Genomic DNA, 19,765 nt, shown 5'->3' with positions numbered 1-19,765 from the left:
GAGTACATCAGTGGAAGAGCAGGGTAGTCGCGGGGGAAGGTGGGTGCGGTCCACCCCGGGTGTCATCCCTGGGCGGGTGACATCGCCACTTCACTCCCCTGAGACGCTCACCCCGGCCCTACGGGAGGCTCACCCTGCCTCCGTGGGCAGCTCGCCCCGCCCCTGGGTACACAGCATGTGTGCCACTCTGGGTGCCAGAGCAGCTAGCTCCGCCTCTGAGGGTAGTATTCCGTTTCCAGGAGCACCAGTGGCACTGGCTGGTGGTCTGTTTGCAGGATGGCTGGATTCAGTAGTGGAATGCTCTTTCTGCAGTATTAGTTTGATTATTAGGTATCATACACTGCAGCATTTTCTGAAACTTTAGTGTCTAAATCTTCTGATTTTTTACAATATCCTTAAAAGCCTGCCAGAGCTGCTTCTGGACCATAATATATATGGGAGGTAATTAGTGCATGGCTATCTGCAGCCAGGATGTCTTGATTCAGGAATGGCAAACCAGCCATAGCTGTGCATCATGGACTAAGTAAACCAAAAGGAGGTGTACCTCAAAAGAACTTCATGAACTTCAGCAGTGTTACCCTGCTCACATGATGCTGTGATGTCCCTTTGGAGAATATCCACAGATATTTTTTAACACATAAGTAAGAAAACAAATAGCACATTCATGCCTACTCAGTAGTAAGTCCCAGCCTCCTAAGGTTGAAGATTTCAATTCTTCAACCACTTACCCCAAAGTAATCCTCGTTGAATTCATCAGGACTTACTTCTGAGTAGATGTACATATGGTTGCATTGCAAGTACTGTTCCCCCCATTTTCTCTTTGCTGTTGATGGCATCAGGATAGGTTTTCTTTTACTGTACATTCATCCTCCATCTTTGTCAGCTTTATACCTCTTTAATTTGAGTCAAAAGACATGTGTTGTATTCAATTGTATTAAATCAGAGAATTGCAGTTAATCTGGTTTGTAGTACAGAATTTTCATGTCCTCCAGTTCTTTTTTGTTCTAATATTTGTTTACAACCTTAGTGCTGCTGTTTTATATATGAACAGTAGGGTTATTCTTTTCCGTGAGAAGAATCAAGTTCCAGGCCATAAGAAGCTTCCCTGGTGTGTCGGTGTTGATGCCGGCATGTAGTTACAAACATTATGCCTTTATAGCTTGTTTGGTGAGGCGGACACTTGTTTTCCCTTGAGAAATAAGCTCTGTAGAGCACTTGCTCACTCAAGAAGCCAGAAATATGTATTCACAACTTCTCAAATGCAGTAGTACCATTTCTAGCTTTAGCAGATTGCTACTGTCACACATGCTGTCTTGCTTACTTTGCTTGGTTAGCATCATGTAGGCTGCAGAAGCTGTAAAGAATTCAATTCTAGACCAGAAATGTGGGGTTGGATAAGACTTACCTATGCCTTGAATAGAACCACTGAAATGTTTATGACAAATTAGTATTGAATCATTTAAGTCCCATTGTTTTCAGATTGGCATGAATTCCATCTGGAATTTTTTGTAAAATGCAGCTTTTCTTTGTAAAATGCAGTCTAATGATTACTCATTAGATTTTGTTTGCTTATTTTAACTTTACCTACTGCAAATATAGCAGTGGGGATGTAAATCAACATTGACAGCTGACATTAATAAAAGTATTCCATGAATCCTGACTTTAAACATATAAATTAATATCGGCAGTCCGTATGTCCAAATAGTTATCCCAACAAGATTGATGAACATAAGCTATATAAAAAGGGTAGAAAGATTTTCAGATCACTGAGTAGTAGATGGTGGGTGTTTATTGTTCCGTTAAGTTGCACAGTGTACAGTGAAGTCTGTTCTCAGGTAAGCGGGCAGAGGATTACAGCCTAAGATTTTCTGAATTTTGTATTCAGTGTCCAGTACCAAGTTCAGCATAGACAGTCAAGTTGTAAGGTATTGATGCAGGCCAATATACAGAAGTGCCCATTTGTAAATGGGCAAACTTACCGTACATTCCTAAGAGAAAACAGAGAAGAACATTTTTTTTTGGTGATATGAAGTTGCCTTATCCCATTGGTCCATCCAGCCCAATACTGTCTATTCTGCCTGGCAGCTGATCACCAAGGTCCCAGGTAGAGTTCTTTCTCCATTCTAATACCCCAGGTCAGTGCTATTTTTCTAGAAAAAGAGGTGCCAGAACTCACCATGAATGCCCCCCCTTTTTCTCTTATAATAGCAATGGCACCCACCTAATTGGTGCTGGAACTGAGTTCAGGTGAGTTCCCGCTGAAAAATGCCCTGCCCCAGATCCTTTTAATTTGAGATAGTGAAAACTGAATCTGGGACCTTCTGTTTGTAAATGTGTACCTTGCCACTGAGTACAGTGGTACCTTGGGTTACATATGCTTCAGGTTACATACGCTTCAGGTTACAGACTCCACTAACCCAGAAATAGTACCTCGGGTTAAGAACTTTGCTTCAGGATGAGAACAGAAACCATGTTCCGGCAGCGCGGCGGCAGCAGGAGGCCCCATTAGCTAAAGTGGTGCTTCAGGTTAAGAACAGTTTCAGGTTAAGAACAGACCTCTGGAACGAATTAAGTACTTAACCTGAGGTACCACTGTATAACTCTTTCCCTAATTACTGCATGACTTTGCCCTTGATATTAAAGTTTATTAATTGCTTTAATATAGTCTAAAAATCTCATGGGTAGGTATTGTTTGCCAAGTAGTTACATACATGTTCAATGCAAAATCTGTTAGTAAAATAACATAAGTTCTGAAGACTTAAGTTGTTTGAAGGAAAGAAAGAAAAAACTTTAATTATGTAATAATGATGAAATGATTTGTTCTCCATGTTTTCCTTGGTACTTGAACATCATTTTCATTCTTGTCAATTAAAAGGAACTAATTGCATATTGTTCAAGTTACTAGTTTCTGGGATTAGCACAGAATCCTCCACTCTCTCCTTACCCAGTTTTTCTAGTGCTGCAACTAAGAAAGTGGGGAGTTTGGTTAGACAAGCTTTGGCAGCTTGTGCCATATAAACACTCTGTTATAATCCTGATTGGGAGTTCTTAAAAAAAAAGATGCTTAAAAGTATGTTAATGGAACCAATCCACTAATTTTCAAATAAATTTAATTCCATATTATTCTTGGGGCTCCTTCATTCTCTCTCTCTCTCTCTCTCTCTCTCTCTCTCTCTCTCTTGAGTGTTCACATTTAGAAAAATTTGTTTTTAGATAAATTATCTCAGGAAAAAGCATTAGGATGTGGAACAGTGTGGTAGGAGTTGGGCTCCTATCTCATTACACTAATTAGCAAACTCATTGAGATACAAATGGCTTATGCACATCCAATGAGACTTTTAGCTGTTTTCTTCAAACAGTAATTCCATGCTACATCCTTTTAAAGTCATCTTCCATTTACAATCTAGTTTGTCATGGAACATGAGAGTAGGGTGCCCTACTTTAAGAATGTGTTTGTTTCATGTTTAGTCGTTTAGTCGTGTCCGACTCTTCGTGACCCCATGGACCAGAGCACGCCAGGCACTTCTGTCCTCCACTGCCTCCCGCAGTTTGATCAAACTCATGCTAGTAGCTTCAAGAACACCATCCAACCATCTCATTCTCTGTCGTCCCCTTCTCCTTGTGCCCTCCATCTTTCCCAACATCAGGGTCTTTTCCAGGGAGTCCTCTCTTCTCATGAGGTGGCCAAAGTATTGGAGCCTCAGCTTCACGATCTGTCCTTCCAGTGAGCACTCAGGGCTGATTTCCTTCAGAATGGAGAGGTTTGATCTTCTTGCAGTCCATGGGACTCTCAAGAGTCTCCTCCAGCACCATAATTCAAAAGCATCAATTCTTCGGCGATCAGCCTTCTTTATGGTCCAGCTCTCACTTCCATACATCACTACTGGGAAAACCATGGCTATTACTATACGGACCTTTGTTGGCAAGGTGATGTCTCTGCTTTTTAAGATGTTGTCTAGGTTTGCCATCGCCTTTCTCCCAAGGAGCAGGCGTCTTTTAATTTCGTGACTGCTGTCACCATCTGCACTGATCATGGAGCCCAAGAAAGTAAAATCTCTCACTGCCTCCATTTCTTCCCCATCTATTTGCCAGGAGGTGATGGGCCCAGTGGCCATGATCTTCGTTTTTTTGATGTTGAGCTTCAGACCATATTTTGCGCTCTCCTCTTTCACCCTCATTAAAAGGTTCTTTAATTCCTCTTCACTTTCTGCCATCAAGGTTGTGTCATCTGCATATCTGAGGTTGTTGATATTTCTTCCGGCAATCTTAATTCCGGCTTGGGATTCATCCAGCCCAGCCTTTCGCATGATGAATTCTGCATATAAGTTAAATAAGCAGGGAGACAATATACAGCCTTGCCGTACTCCTTTCCCAATTTGGAACCAATCAGTTGTTCCATATCCAGTTCTAACTGTAGCTTCTTGTCCCACATAGAGATTTCGCAGGAGACAGATGAGGTGATCAGGCACTCCCATTTCTTTAAGAACTTGCCATAGTTTGCTGTGGTCAACACAGTCAAAGGCTTTTGCATAGTCAATGAAGCAGAAGTAGATGTCTTTCTGGAACTCTCTGGCTTTCTCCATAATCCAGCGCATGTTTGCAATTTGGTCTCTGGTTCCTCTGCCTCTTCTAAATCCAGCTTGCACTTCTGGGAGTTCTCGGTCCACATACTGCTTGAGCCTTCCTTGTAGAATTTTAAGCATAACCTTGCTAGCATGTGAAATGAGTGAAATTGTGCGGTAGTTGGAGCATTCTTTGGCACTGCCTTTCTTTGGGATTGGAATGTAGACTGATCTTCTCCAATCCTCTGGCCACTGCTGAGTTTTCCAAACTTGCTGGCATATTGAGTGTAGCACCTTAACAGCATCATCTTTTAAAATTTTAAACAGTTCAGCTGGAATACCATCACTTCCACTGGCCTTGTTATTTGCAGTGCTTTCTAAGGCCCATTTGACTTCACTCTCCAGGATGTCTGGCTCAAGGTCAGCAACCACACTACCTGGGGTGTACGAGACATCCATATCTTTCTGGTATAATTCCTCTGTGTATTCTTGCCACCTCTTCTTGATGTCTTCTGCTTCAGTTAGATCTTTACCACTTTTGTCCTTTATTATGGTAATCTTTGTACGAAATGTTCCTTTCATATTTCCGATTTTCTTGAACAGATCTCTGGTTCTTCCCATTCTGTTGCTTTCCTCTATTTCTTTGCATTGCTCGTTTAAGAAGGCCTTCTTGTCTCTCCTTGCTGTTCTTTGGAAATCTGCATTCAATTTCCTGTATCTTTCACTATCTCCCTCGCATTTTGCTTGCCTTCTCTCCTCCGCTATTTGTAAGGCCTCGTTGGACAGCCACTTTGCTTTCTTGCATTTCTTTTTCATTGGGATGGTTTTAGTTGCTGCCTCCTGTATAATGTTGCGAGCCTCCATCCATAGTTCTTCAGGCACTCTGTCCAGCAAATCTAAATCCTTAAACCTGTTCCTCACTTCCACTGTGTATTCATAAGGGATTTGGTTTAGATTGTATCTTACCTGTCCAGTGGTTTTTCCTACTTTCTTCAGTTTAAGCTTGAATTTTGCTATAAGGAGCTGATGATCTGAGCCACAGTCAGCTCCAGGTCTTGTTTTTGCTGACTGTATAGAGCTTCTCCATCTTTGGCTGCAGAGAATATAATCAATCTGATTTCGATGTTGCCCATCTGGGGATGTCCATGTGTAGAGTCGTCTCTTGTGTTGTTGGAAAAGCGTGTTTGTGATGACCAGCTTGTTCTCTTGACAGAACTCTATTAGCCTTTGCCCTGCTTCGTTTTGATCTCCAAGGCCAAACTTGCCAGTTGTCCCTTTTATCTCTTGATTCCCTACTTTAGCATTCCAATCCCCTATAATGAGCAGAACATCCTTCTTTGGTGTCACTTCGATAAGGTTTTGTAAGTCTTCATAGAACTGGTCAATTTCAGTTTCTTCAGCACCAGTAGTTGGTGCATAAACTTGGATTACTGTGATGTTAAAAGGTCTGCCTTGGATTCGTATCGAGATCATTCTATCATTTTTGAGACTGCATCCCAGTACAGCTTTCGCCACTCTTTTGTTGACTATGAGGGCCACTCCATTTCTCTTACGGGTTTCTTGCCCACAGTAGTAGATATGGTAGTCATCCGAACTGAATTCGCCCATTCCCGTCCATTTTAGCTCACTGATGCCCAGGATGTCAATATTTATTCTTGCCATCTCATTTTTGACCACATCCAACTTACCCAGGTTCATGGTTCTTACATTCCAGGTTCCTATGCAATATTTTTCTTTACAGCATTGGACTTTCCTTTCGCTTCCATGCATATCCACAACTGAGCGTCCTTTCGGCTTTGGCCCAGCCGCTTCATCAGCTCTGGATCTACTTGTACTTGTCCTCCGCTCTTCCCCAGTAGCATGTTGGACACCTTCCGACCTGAGGGGCTCATCTTCCAGTGTCATAACTTTTATATGCCTGTTGTCTTTGTCCATGGAGTTTTCTTGGCAGGGATACTGGAGTGGCTTGCCGATTCCTACTCCAGGTGGATCACGTTTGGTCAAAACTCTCCACTATGACCTGTCTATCTTGGGTGCCCTGCTCGGCGTAGTTCATAGCTTCTCTGAGTTCTTCAAGCCCCTTCGCCACGGCAAGGCAGTGATCCATGAAGGGGACTTTAAGAATACTCTCCCCTATTTGAAGACATCCTTCTGGATGCCATACAACTCCAGCTCCCATTGTCCCTGCCAGCAGCATCTGTAGTAGCCACAGGCTCCTCATTCCTGTTCTATTTCAAGGGCTATATCACACCCAAGTTCAGTTTTAAAGATAACAAACTCTAAGAAGGAAGAGCCTTGAAGTTGCCTATTAGCAGTGGACTGGGCAAGACAGGAGGTCATCTGGTCACAGTTTTCCCCATTATGCTGAGATTTATTTTTCTATTTATAGTCTTTCTAAATTTGCATTTATGGATATATGTTAGTATATGCAAGCTGTTATGCAAATTATCTTTTATCCTCCTATGGTGATGTGTAAATAGCCACCCTACATAGGGAGCTGCTGATCTAGAAACAGAAGCCCAAGCCTGGGTTGCATATGCAGACCTAGTCATGAAATTCTTAGGCTGCTGGGCATTTTTTTAGACAGCCTCATACTTTGGCATATGCTATTAAAATATGTATAAGATGTATATAATGCAATGTGCTAGATTCAAAATTTGCATTAAAAAGAGCAAACTCTCAGTAGCTTTTTAATATCTTCTGCTGTTGCAAAAAAAGGTAAGCAAGAACCCTTTCCATAAGTTTTAATCAGTATCAGCATGCTTCCTGTGACCTATTGTACTGACACTTATTTTATCATGATTCATTTTCAAAATTATCCCTGTGAAATTTGGAACTGTATTTATGGCAGGTGAAATTAAATGAACTGCTCAAACTAAGGTCACTATTGTTGAAGAGTAGGTTGAATACAACCATAATTAAATGCAGATAGACTGTACAATGAAACGAATGACCTAGTGTACTGTACCCACTGACAAAGAAACAGTCAACGGTCTGTCATCTTAGTACTAACATGAAAGAAGCTTGAACAGTGAATTTATAGAGCTATTAAAGATGATAGAAAAAAGTCAGTTGTGTTAGTTATGAAATGGACTTATTTCTGATTATTCAGAAATGTGCACCAAAATCTCAGTAAAATAAAACATGGCATTTGACAAATATTAATTTCCATTTTTGAAAGACTTGCTCTCTATTTGTCTTATTATGCTCTTCTTTCTTGCTTTCCTTTTTCGTAATGTCAAAAAAAGTGCAGTGGGGAGATCAGGAATCAAGAAAAAGAATTTTTTATATCTCTTTTATTAGACAAAATGTATTTTCATCACATATAAAGAAAATCAGATTAGTTTTTTTTGAGGCTAGTAGCATTTGAGAAATTTTAAGCAGGTGTAATTTCCTTCTGAGTCCTATTGTTGTTGCACTGGAGTAGTTTGCCATATTCTTGAGGGAGGGAAATGGTTTTCTAAACTAAATATTTCAAGAGACTGGAGGTTAAAACTGAATTGCGTACCAAAGTCCTGTGACCCTTAATTCCCTAGTAGGTAATAAACATATGTACACAAATATTTTGGTTTATGGGTTCAAATAGGCCACAAATAGGCCACTGGTTACAGATGTGAGCACTTTGGCTTAGGCATTGGGTGAAGCAGGAAGTCCAACTAAGGGTAAACCACCATTAGGGGGAGCCCTATGACTTACATCAAATAGGGGCACCCCCAAGGGTCCCTGCTAGGTACATGGCATGGCCCTAGCAGGGGTGAACGAAGGTGATGTGACACCCAGGGCGGGGCGTCGCTACGTAGGACGCACATGTGGAATTGCTATGTACGACGCATGCGGCTTACGTAGCGACCGTCGCACATGCGCTGTACATAGCAGTTTGCTGGTGGCGCCGCTCCAGTGTTGTATGGACAGTGCTGGGATCCTCTGCTTGCGGCTGCAGCCATGAAGGGAGGATCCTCTACATGCAGCTGTAGCGGTGATGGAGGGATCCCACCGCTGTCCGTACGGCGCTTGAGTGGCGCAAGCAGCAAACCACTATGTACAGCGCATGTGTGGCAGCGTTACGTACAGCACATGTATGCAACGCCACACATGCGCTGTACATAGCGGTTTGCCACAGGCTGCAGCTGAGAACATAGGATTCTTCACATGCGGCTGCAGTGGTGCGATAGCTGCTCGCCCTGCGGTGGCGGGGCAAGTCCCCACAGGGTGCCTTCTTGTCAACCCCCCCCCCCCAGACATGGCACCAGGGGCGCACCATCCCCCCGACCCCCATTGTGATGCCACTAGGCCCTAGTCCATGTCTGGGCATTGGACAGAATCCACACCCTGCAAAAGTTGACAAGAGAGGGAGGGCCCCGGCTGCGCCACAGTTAAATATCCCCTGGGTGATATTTAACTAGTAGTGGGGTGGGAGATGACTTTGGGGCCCTGAAAAGTATGACTACACACAGGCTGCAATCATAACCCCTCTTACATGAGAGTAAGCACCACTGAATCCAGTAAGACTTACTTCTGCATAGACATGGTTAAGCTTGTGTTGTTAGCTCCTAATTTAGCAGCAGCTGGAAATAGGGAGAGTGAGTAAGTAGCAGAATAGGCAAAGCCAGAAGCCTGGGAGTTTAAGCAGGTATTTATGTGCCAGAGATAAATTGCTTACCAATTTGTTTCAAGCAAAGCATTTGCTTTTTGAAGTATTAACAATATTGTTTTTGAAACATTTATTCATCATAATTAATTCAGTCAAATTTTACTCTATTAACTCCATTCACTTTTGCTGGCAAATCATATTTGCTTCACACAGGAAATAAATGGAGTATTCAGGGTTCTTTCAAAGTTGGAAACTCTGAAACAATACAAAGATAACTGAAGAGGCTAATACATTTTAAGAGCTACAACAAAGCACTGCTTAATGTAGTTCTTTTTGAACAAAAATGGATAGTTGTTTGTTGGTTTACACAAAATAGTTCAGTACTAAAGTAAGCAGTACAAAACCAAATACCGGTAAAAGTGGTTTTGCCTTTCTTGTTCCTACTACAAATAGGATCATCCTTTTTTATAGACTGCGCCACTTCAGCAAAAGCCAATCCATGGAATAAGACCATTGGACACAGCAAACAGATAATAATGCATATTGAAATTGCCTAAATCAAAAATTGAAGCAAATTTGAGCATTCTGCCTGCAGCCAAACTTCTGAGAAATATTGAGGAAACCCAAAACTAGTTTTGATATAACTTGGGAAGTGGAAGCCTGCACATCCCTACTTTAACTAGGCAAAGCCCACTGGCAAAATCTGAAGGGCATTTGGCAGGGATGAAAGAATTTCACCCATTATGTTCCTTTCTTGTTCTTCTGGTTCACTTGTCTGAGTTCATCCTAATATTTTGTATCTTAACTGTCTAGAACATCTTGTCTCACTACTGTCAATACTCACAGTTCCATATTAGTCTGCTAGGGGGGTGAGGGTTGTTTGTTTATTCCCTGCCCCTCTTTCAGGTAGAAATAACTACCTTATTTTTAGTACTCTTGGGTCTTCTTTTGCTTCACAAGCACTCTACTATCCAAGTTCACCGTTAGAAGGAATAAGGCATGTTTTTCTGCTCTTTTGTGTACTTTTCATATGTTATGATACAGATTGGTGTCAGGGTTCAAATCCCCACTTAGCCATAAAGCGCAGTGGATGTCCTTGGGCCAGTCATGATCTCTCAGCCTAATCTACCTCAGAGGGTTGTTATTGGTGGTGCAATGAAAAATAGATATTTAGAAAGGAGATAGCCTGGATGCCAGGATCCAAGTTTGGGGGAAGTACTCTTTAGTGAGAGAACCCCAGCAGAGATTTAGAATTACAAAATATGCAGCAAAGCAAAATGTGCCCTTTCAAGTGAATTCCAAAGTTTTCCTCTTCCCTTAGCAAAGGAAAAAGACCACATGGTTGGGAAGTTAAAAATGGATTACTTACAAACTCTTTAAAGGTTAGGTTCATGTGCATCAGGAAAGGTTGCACAGACAGTAAGACTTGGCTTAGTTACAAAGTGTTGCAACTTGGCTTAGTTACAAGGTGTTGTAAGTTCCTATATTATCAATATAGGAACTCAAGAGTGGTTATATGAGGCTAGTTACACCACAGTTGTGAGGATAAAATGAGGAAGGGGAGAACTACCTGTGATACCTTCAGCTCCTTAGAGGAAAGGTGAGATATAAATATAATAAATAAAATTTTTAAAAGCATGATTTCATTCATGCCATTTTAATATAGCAGTGCTTTAAAAACACAAAGTAACTAGCTGTCATTTGCCTTGCAGTATTCTTAAACAAGCATCTCCATTTTCTGCAAACATATACAGAGAAAGCATAAGGGGTGTGTGCGCAAAAATGTTCTGCAGTTCTTGCCATCATTGGCTGCCAATCATTCCAGTGATTATGCAGCAATCATTGCTGATGTTACATTTATAGATAGGTGATCCAGATTTGTATCACCAAAATTTCTTTCTGGATGAAGCATAGAAAGAATTTAAATAGTTTAGTAGCACAGGTGTCATAATGTGCTTGTTACCATAGCTATGGCACACATTTCAAGCAGGAGATTTTATTCCACACTAGAATCTCTTGCTATGGCAACTGCAGTGCTGCTTATTGATATAATGTGGTAGATATAATTGATTCACTGCATGTTAAGGCATTTTTTCTACAAACATTTACTCATCTAATGAATATATTCATGTTTTGAAATACACATCTTTATTCTATAGGTGTGAATAATTCAGCTAACATCCCATTGACAATTACAAAAATTGCAATTTTATTATTTTTAGTATATTGTTCAATTCTGCCATGTATGGATCATAACTGGAAGTAGGGGTTTTAGACTGATGCAGCGTGTGCACTGTGGAAAAACTGAATGCAAAAGAAACATATGCTTGAGGGGGAAATGTGGGCACATCCATGGGAAGGGTAGGACTGTTTCAGCATATAAATTAGCCTTGATTTGCAATTTACTGTGTTGTAAACCATTTTGTTTTCATATGTGATATTTGCAAAAGAGTAATTCAGGGATATGAGGAAAAAGCAAAACCAAAGTGGTTGCTTTTTGACTGTTAGAATGTTTCATTGAACACACACACACACACACAGAGAGAGAGAGAGAGAGAGAGAGAGAGAGAGAATGTGGAATATGTATTCACAATCAGAAACTTCTTCACTGCTATAACTCCAAAGAGGAAGAGAGTCAGTTAGTAGACAGGGTCTGAAAACAGCAATAATATTAGAAATGCTTTAGAAGTGAAATGATGTGTATGGGTTTTCATTACAGAATTATATAAAGAAATGAAATTGGGCAGGAGCTCAAACCATATTATCTTGGCCTTACCCCCCTCCTTCCACCCTGTTGAAAAACATGTCTTCCCTGAGGGGTTTATTAAAATTCAGTGCTTAAATATATTAACAGTTTACCCTGAATCAGAACCAAGGTGAAGCTGATTCAAAATGCCATCAGATGTACTAAAACGGAATATTTAAAAGAAGAGTTCTTTAACTCTTATCGTATAATTTAAAAAACCAAAACCCTTAAGCTAAAACAGCTTTGTATTTTTAGATACTTACAAATAACAAAGTTCCAGTATGGCTAGATGGTTTCAAATTTTCTACATAAATACAAACTGCACATCTTTATTCTGGGAAATGCATCTAGAATAAATATCAAATCAATAGAATAACAGCAACTAATCCTGTGGCAGCTATTCTTTTGCCTGCTGGCCCTTCTATATGTCTGAGAGGTTGTGTGTTCATTTCTTTGACATATCTGTGCTTGGGGTGAAAGCAGATTGGTAGACCATAGGCAGAGAAAATGTTTGGCAACCCAGTAAGGTGCGCTGCCAAAGCAGGGATGGGGCACTTCAGACTTGAGGGCCAGGTACAGCCCTCCTAGCTGCTCTACCTGCTGCTTGGGACTTGCCCACACCCCACACCCTGTGCCATGGTCCTTTACTGGCCATGCTTTTCACCCTCCTTGAGTTTTTTGTCTGGCTGGAATGTGCTCTTGAATTCTGCTTGCCCAGTTTTGCCTCCACTGGCATGTGATTCCCCCAGAGGTTGCCCAGAAGGGAAGGTTTCCCACCTCTTGCCTAAAGTTTTGGGATGTGGGAAGCAAGATTGAAATCCTGTCCAGCCAAGAAGCTTCCCATCCCTACCTAATATAAGAAGCATTTTGAATTGTGTTGGGCAATCCTCTTTCTCTTAGGCCACCTTTCCTTATGGGGACTGTGATGGGCAGCAGAGCCAGACCAGAGTCTGGGGACGCAGTCCCTCAGAAACTCCACCAGAGTGCTGGAGCCTCTCTCTGATTGGCTACCAAGATAGGAGCCAGAAGTAGGTGGAGCGGCACTCTGGCAGAGAGAATAAAAGGAGCAGTTTCTGAGGGAGAGAGTTAGATAGGGACAGACAGTGCTTTTTTTCTTCAGGGGGTACTCAAGGGTACGCAGACCTGCCCCTCTTTTGTTGTTGTTAAAAAGTGTGGCATTTACTTCATGATGAGTACAGACACCTATTTTTCTAGGGGGGGAAAGCACTGGAGACAGAGAGAAGGCTTAATTTGAGATGGGAGATAGGGATTCGATTAGGGTTTGTCTGAGGGAGAATGGGTTCTGATTTGGAAAACCAGGTTGAGTGTCTGGGGAAGGTATACAGACAGGAGTTAACTGGAAGGCTGAGTAGAGCCAGGAGACGTAGAACCTATTCTAGCCAGGAGGGGAGAGTACTTCTGGGTAAAGAAGTCTCCCAAACCAGTAACAAGGGGTGAGGTGATCCCCTGGGTCAGTTAAACTGATTAGAATACCTCAGGAGTGGAATTGCTATTAAAAAAAAGTGGGTAACTTATGAAAAGTGCCCCTTTGCTTGTAAACCAAACTACAGTGGTACCTTGGTAATTCATTCTGAAGGTCCGTTCTTAACCTGAAACTGTTCTTAATCTGAGGTACCACTTTAGCTAATGGTGCCTCCTGCTGCCGCCACATGATTTCTGTTCTCATCCTGAAGCAAAGTTCTTAACCCGAGGTACTATTTCTGGGTTAGCGGCCTCTGTAACCTGAAGCGTCTGTAACCTGAAGCGTCTGTAACCCGAGGCACCACTGTAATAAACTGTGTTAAAAGCATTGACCTGAAGCATCTGCCTGACCTAAGTTTAAGGACCTAGGAAACAGTAACAGAAACTGAAGTGTAACAACTGATTTTGAGCAAAGGGAGTTTAAGAGAAGCTATGCCTGCACTACTGTGCTTAAGCCTGTGACACCCTTATGTTTAGTTTAAGTAGTAACATCGACCTGAAAAAACACATCTCCTGACCCAACTTTGTTTCACCAACTTCCTTTTTTTTTTGTAAATAAAGCTTTCCTTGTTTGATTAACTGCTGCCTGAGACTCCCTGAACCACAGTTTCCCTTACACAAGGCCCTCACCCAGGTAGCCTGCGGTAAATTGTAGACATTCATTAAATTGGTAACGTGAGGTAGGTCCACTATATTTAATTGGGGGCAGTTAGCAGGGTAAGTCCGCCACAAGGACCAATTTCAGAGGGATGTCTGTGTTAATCTGTTAGATTTTTGTAGCACCAGAGAGACTAGCACATGTATTGCGGCACAAGCATTTGTAGACCAGGATCCACTAAAATATATTGGTGTGGAGTGAGGGAGGACATTGTAAATAAAGTCACTGACTTCACCCCTTGTATTTCATGGACTATATTTCATGGTATTTATAATAATAATAATAATAATAATAATAATTTATTATTTATACCCCGCCCATCTGGCTGGGCCTCCCCAGCCACTCTGGGCGGCTTCCATAAAAACCAAAAATACAATAAAATATCACACGTTAAAAACTTCCCTGAACAGGGCTGCCTTAAGATGTCTCCTGAATGTCAGGTAGTTGTTTATCGCCTTGACATCTGCTGGAAGGGTGTTCCACAGGGCGGGCGCCACTACCGAGAAGGCCCTCTGCCTGGTTCCCTGTAGCTTTGCTTCTCGCAATGAGGGAACCGCCAGAAGGCCCTCGGCGCTGGACCTCAGCGTCCGGGCAGAATGATGGGGGTGGAGACGCTCCTTCAGGTATACTGGACCGAGGCCGTTTAGGGCTTTAAAGGTCAGCACCAACACTTTGAATTGTGCTCGGAAACGTACTGGGAGCCAATGCAGGTCTTTCAAGACCGGTGTTATATGGTCTCGGCGGCCGCTCCCAGTCACCAGTCTAGCTGCCGCATTCTGGATTAGTTGTAGTTTCCGAGTCACCTTCAAAGGTAGCCCCACGTAGAGTGCATTGCAGTAGTCCAAGCGGGAGATAACCAGAGCATGCACCACTCTCGCGAGACAGTCCGCAGGCAGATAGGGTCTCAGCCTACGTACCAGATGGAGCTGGTAAACAGCTGCCCTGGACACAGATTTGACCTGTGCCTCCATGGACAGCTGTGAGTCCAAAATGACTCCCAGGCTGCGCACCTGGTCCTTCAGGGGCACAGTTACCCCATTCAGGACCAGGGAATCCTCCACACCTGCCCGCCTTCTGTCCCCCAAGAACAGTACTTCTGTCTTGTCAGGATTCAACCTCAATCTGTTAGCCGCCATCCATCCTCCAACCGCCTCCAGACACTCACACAGAACTCAGCTATACAGCTGCAAATAAAATGTTTTAAGTGTGTTTTAAGTGCAGTGTGACACGAGATGGCGATGGTGAGCCTGATGGAAAATTCAATGTATTTTCAAAAACACTTTAAAAAAACATTTTCAGAACGGTTTTTATATGTGTGTGGATTCCACCTGTTTGTCCAGCTGCTGACTATTTGTTTTCTCTGTACCAATATGTATAGTTAAAAATCTTCCAATGAGGCTGATAATTCTTCATATGATGAAGTGGGTTCTAGTTCCCAAAATTATGCAACAATAAAATTGTTCAAAGTCTTCAAAGTGTTATAAGACTTTGTTTTGTGTCCTCTTCATTAGGTTTTTAAAAAATAAAGCTAAAAACACATCATGAGCTTCTAAAGAAAGGTAACTAAGTCAGTGCCTGTAGAAATGTAGCAAAGCAAGTAAATAAATATTTCCCCTCCCCCTTCTCTTCTATTGTGCCAAGGTTTATTTACAATTAGTCCTAGTCAGTATAGTCAAGGAAACAATATGCAAGTACATTTTTCTTTGGCAAGTGGCATCAGGTATTTTTAAATGTACACAATAAGCATCATGCTAAAATTACTATTTTGTTGAAGGAGAGGTTTGTTTTCATTTTGAAGAATATTTGATAAAAATAATAATTGAAATAAACATTTTATATTACAGGAACTCAACAAACCTCCATTGAAAGTGAGCAACTTGAAGCACACTCTGCTGAACAGTTTGCTGGCCTACTTCATGGATCATCACCTGCTTGTGACCCACCTGAAAACCCACTTCAGCTATATAGAACAGGGAGTCCAGCTGATGAATTCTACCACAAAAATTCAATCCAAAGTATTTTGAATTCAGCACAGCTGCAACAAGAAAACAGCACTGATATTTCAGTTAAAAAGAAAAAACCACCCATTTTAAGCAGAACTATATTTCCTTCTAAAAGTAATCTAGGAGAAACTAACACACTTGCTGGCATCACAAGAACTGGGGATCAGTGGGTTGTTAACGCTGCAGGGTTTGTGGAACGTGCTTGCACACTTGGGAGGATACGATCTTTGCCAAAGACTCTCCTTGACATGCATTTATCCAAATATGTTTCAAAATCAGACTCTAATCTGATTTCCTACCCATCTAATGAGCAAAAAGCAAGAAGAAATTGGAATGAATCTACAGTAGATCCGGAAAGCTCTAGAAGAAATTCTGAAAGAACACCATCCTTTACTTCAGAATGGGAAGAAGTAAGCCTCTGATGTTTTTATACCATACATACATACATACATACATACATACATGAAAGATAAGGAGAATGTGATGGAGAGCCCTGAATCAAAATTCAGAGAGATTAATGTCAATAGCATTGAGGCCCTTGAGTGCAAAAAATATGTCTAAAATGTAGGATAAATAAATAATATAACTCCAAAGCTGTGATGGTTGGGGCTGAAGGGAGCTGTAGTCCAAAACACCTGGAAGGCATGAGGCTGGGGAAGGCTGGATTAGGTAATACTCATTGAGATGGACAAATAATCTGCCCTATTATAAGGCAGACATGTTCCTGTGCACTGTAAGATCTCTGAGCACAGTGGAACTTTTGGTATTTGTATGTGTGTTTCTTTTCTTTTTTTCCAATTTGTAGCCCTCCAGGTCACTTGAGAAGACCTGTTGAACATTTGGAGATTATAAAACACACACACATTCTAAATCAATTGGTGAACCTTGAGTTGTAAGTGTTTTTTTAAAAAATTGGTAGAAAAATTGATAGCTGTGCTGCATATATACAATCCTTTGCACATGATCAAAAGTGTGCTTGGTTTTTTGATGAAAACAAAAAAGTACTATATCTAATGAAAAAAATTCCCAGGGAATATACATTGTGGTAGCCCTAGAGCAGTTAGATATCTGGCACAAATTTCAGAGGTTTTTGTTGCAGTGCCATAAGCTTAATGGAGGTTATTATCTCCACAGAGAATTCAGTCACCTAGATGTAATCTGTGGCCTTTGGTTGCAAACCAATTAATGGTTCTGTAAACTGCAGTTTCCAAACCCAAGGGAATCTCTTGTTAATTCAACCAGTCTCCCCATAACAAGGACAATAGAAGAAGTGTATAATGAAAAATTGACAAGCACTATGGGTATGTGGAACAAAGCTAATTGAAGAAATTACCAGCAGCCCTTTAGTGTTAAAAACCCATATACCTTATGCTTTGTAATTGAATGAAAAGGGATGGGTCCTGTTGAAATATGGACATGTCTGCATCTATTCTTTATGGAAAGTCTTTGACTAGAGTCCCTCACCAAACCTTAGGTTTTCAATTTTTTAAAAAACCGTAGCTCCATTTCTCTTTTTTGCTATGTGCTATGATACCAAACATTTTAAGATACTGAGTTAGGTGACCTTCACCCGACATTTAGTAGGGTGGCCCCCGTGCTGTTGGAACTGCATAGACTGAGCTGCTCTGATAATTTTTGAAGCTACTGAGATTGGAGAGGGGCCAATCACATGTTATTGTGTACTGTTATCAAGTCTATTATTGCCCCTTAAATAATACAAGCAATTTTTGTTTCTATACTTGTAAATGTATCATGATGCATAATCATAGCATTTAATGCTCCCCCCTTTTTTTCTTTCAGATTGATAAAATAATGAGTTCCATAGATGCTGGTATTACTACTGGACTAGAAGTGATTAATGATGGTATTGCAAGTAAGAAATAAATACTTTTTCTTTTAATATGATTACCTTAATCACTACTGTGATAGCTAGGAAAATGGTAAAATATAGCCATGTGTTGTGATTGTATCATAGTTTAGTAGCACTAGCCAGGGTTAAATTGCATTCAGCATTTTTGATGCAGTACAGCAGTTTGGGGGCACTTTTCACCCTTTAATCAGTACTAAAAATAAACAACCCATCCTGCTATTTGACTTTGAATAACCATGATGTTCAAAGCATATGCTTAAATTCAGTGCCTCTCTTTATCATTTTTAATTCATTTGTGGACAGATATGTCAATAGGATACTATTAGCAATGTCACATTGATCATCTATTTCTGTGCTAGGAAAAGCAAGTGTCATTGTCAAGAATTGTAACAAAAGAGAGCTATATCTAAGCCAGAAATGTTTTCCTGTTGACTACTGAAAAAGATCAGTGTGATTGATATAAACTATGATTGACTAGAATGGTTTGAGTAAGTGAAACACAGAGGAGATGAACAGGAGAAATTGTGGCAGGAAATGTTGGTAGAGAATTAACTGATTTGAGTATGGATTGAATTTGCTGATGAGATATGGATGGGTAATATAACTGGTGTTTATTTTCTTTTTCTTTTTTAACTTTTGTAAAGAAAAAAATACTGACCATGCTAGTGGTCATATCTGCCAGTGCGGCAAACTAAAGCTGTGGTTCAGACATGACTTAAATGCTTGTTATTTTCCTGTGTCATGTGTTTCCAGTTGCTTATTTTTAAACACCAGCATTCGCATTAGGTGCTCTGGTTACAAAGGGACACTGGGGCCAGATTGCTAACCAGCCCTCATCATTACATGCCGGTATTGCTCTGCTATCCATGTGATAAGTGTGTACCTCTGCAGATGTAAAGCCTACACACATGGATTCCAGGCCTGTCTGTCTAGAATTCCCCTATGCAGACGTCCATGCTCAGTTTGCAGGGCCAAGGAGCTGCATACCTTAGAAATTTTTTAAATGCAATCTGAAGGCAAAACACTATGAGAATGGCTGCCATGCAACCTCCTTTGGGGGTGGCAGTCCAAAGCAGGGACTCTCTCACTGAAAAGGGTCTCCCTGTAATCACTTACTATACTTCTCTGCTGAGGATCTAAAATTATGGACAGGCACATATCAGCGGCGTAGCTAGCCGCTCAGGCGCCTGGAGCATCACATGCACCCTTGGCTCGGGGGCGGGGCAAGTTGGGGCAGGGCGTGCCGCACCGAGCCTCATCACACACACCCCCCAGCTGTAGGGTGGCTGAGGGAGAGGTGGCAGGTGGATGTAAGCCACACACTGCCGTTCTGGGCAGCGTGGAGCCTGCAGGTGCCCGAGCTACCATGCCACTTCCAAGAGAGATGTGTGGCTCGGGCATGCTGCAGGCCCTGCAGTGAGTGCTGGGCCCCGTGGTGTGGCACCCAGTGTCCCGCCCCTATCCCCTAGCTATGCCTTTGTTCTTGGTTGATTCCAGCAATATAGTTTGTTGTTCTGTTAGGCATTCATTTTGGGTTAATTGCTTCTCTGAATTAACCTGACAGTTTCAAATGCCACAGACTTATATAGCCCATAGCCATTTTGTCACCCCCCCTCAGTGATGACACCTGTGTCGGACCGCACCCACCGCACCTTCCTACGCCACTGGCACATATGGAGATGGGCCATCCTTGCCTCAGATATTTTCAGGTTCTCCATAGAAATCTCATAGACCTAGTGTCATCCTTTATATTTCATAGCTTTTTGGTCACACTGCTTACATTTTTTCTGTCTCCAAACACACTAACCGAAGATAACTTTTTGTATATCTGCAAGTGAGTTCTAGTCCACAAA

The 19,765-nt window shown here is 41.6% G+C and overlaps 1 protein-coding gene across 6 annotated transcripts in view; it reads left to right on the top strand.

Annotated features, from left to right (window-relative positions):
* Positions 1-19,765, top strand: part of ANKS1B (ankyrin repeat and sterile alpha motif domain containing 1B) — a 366,454-nt gene that overhangs the window by 138,666 nt on the left and 208,023 nt on the right. For all 6 annotated transcript variants that reach the window (XM_082240761.1, XM_082240767.1, XM_082240757.1 and 3 more), the window contains 2 exons: positions 15,884-16,452; positions 17,843-17,915. In XM_082240761.1, coding sequence (XP_082096887.1) covers positions 15,884-16,452; positions 17,843-17,915 — 642 coding nt within the window. The remainder of the gene's footprint in view (positions 1-15,883; positions 16,453-17,842; positions 17,916-19,765) is intronic.

The sequence above is a fragment of the Podarcis vaucheri genome (assembly GCF_965113315.1).
Source record: "Podarcis vaucheri genome assembly, chromosome: 10".
NCBI lineage: Eukaryota > Metazoa > Chordata > Lepidosauria > Squamata > Lacertidae > Podarcis > Podarcis vaucheri.
This window is presented reverse-complemented; position numbering and strand designations above follow the sequence as displayed.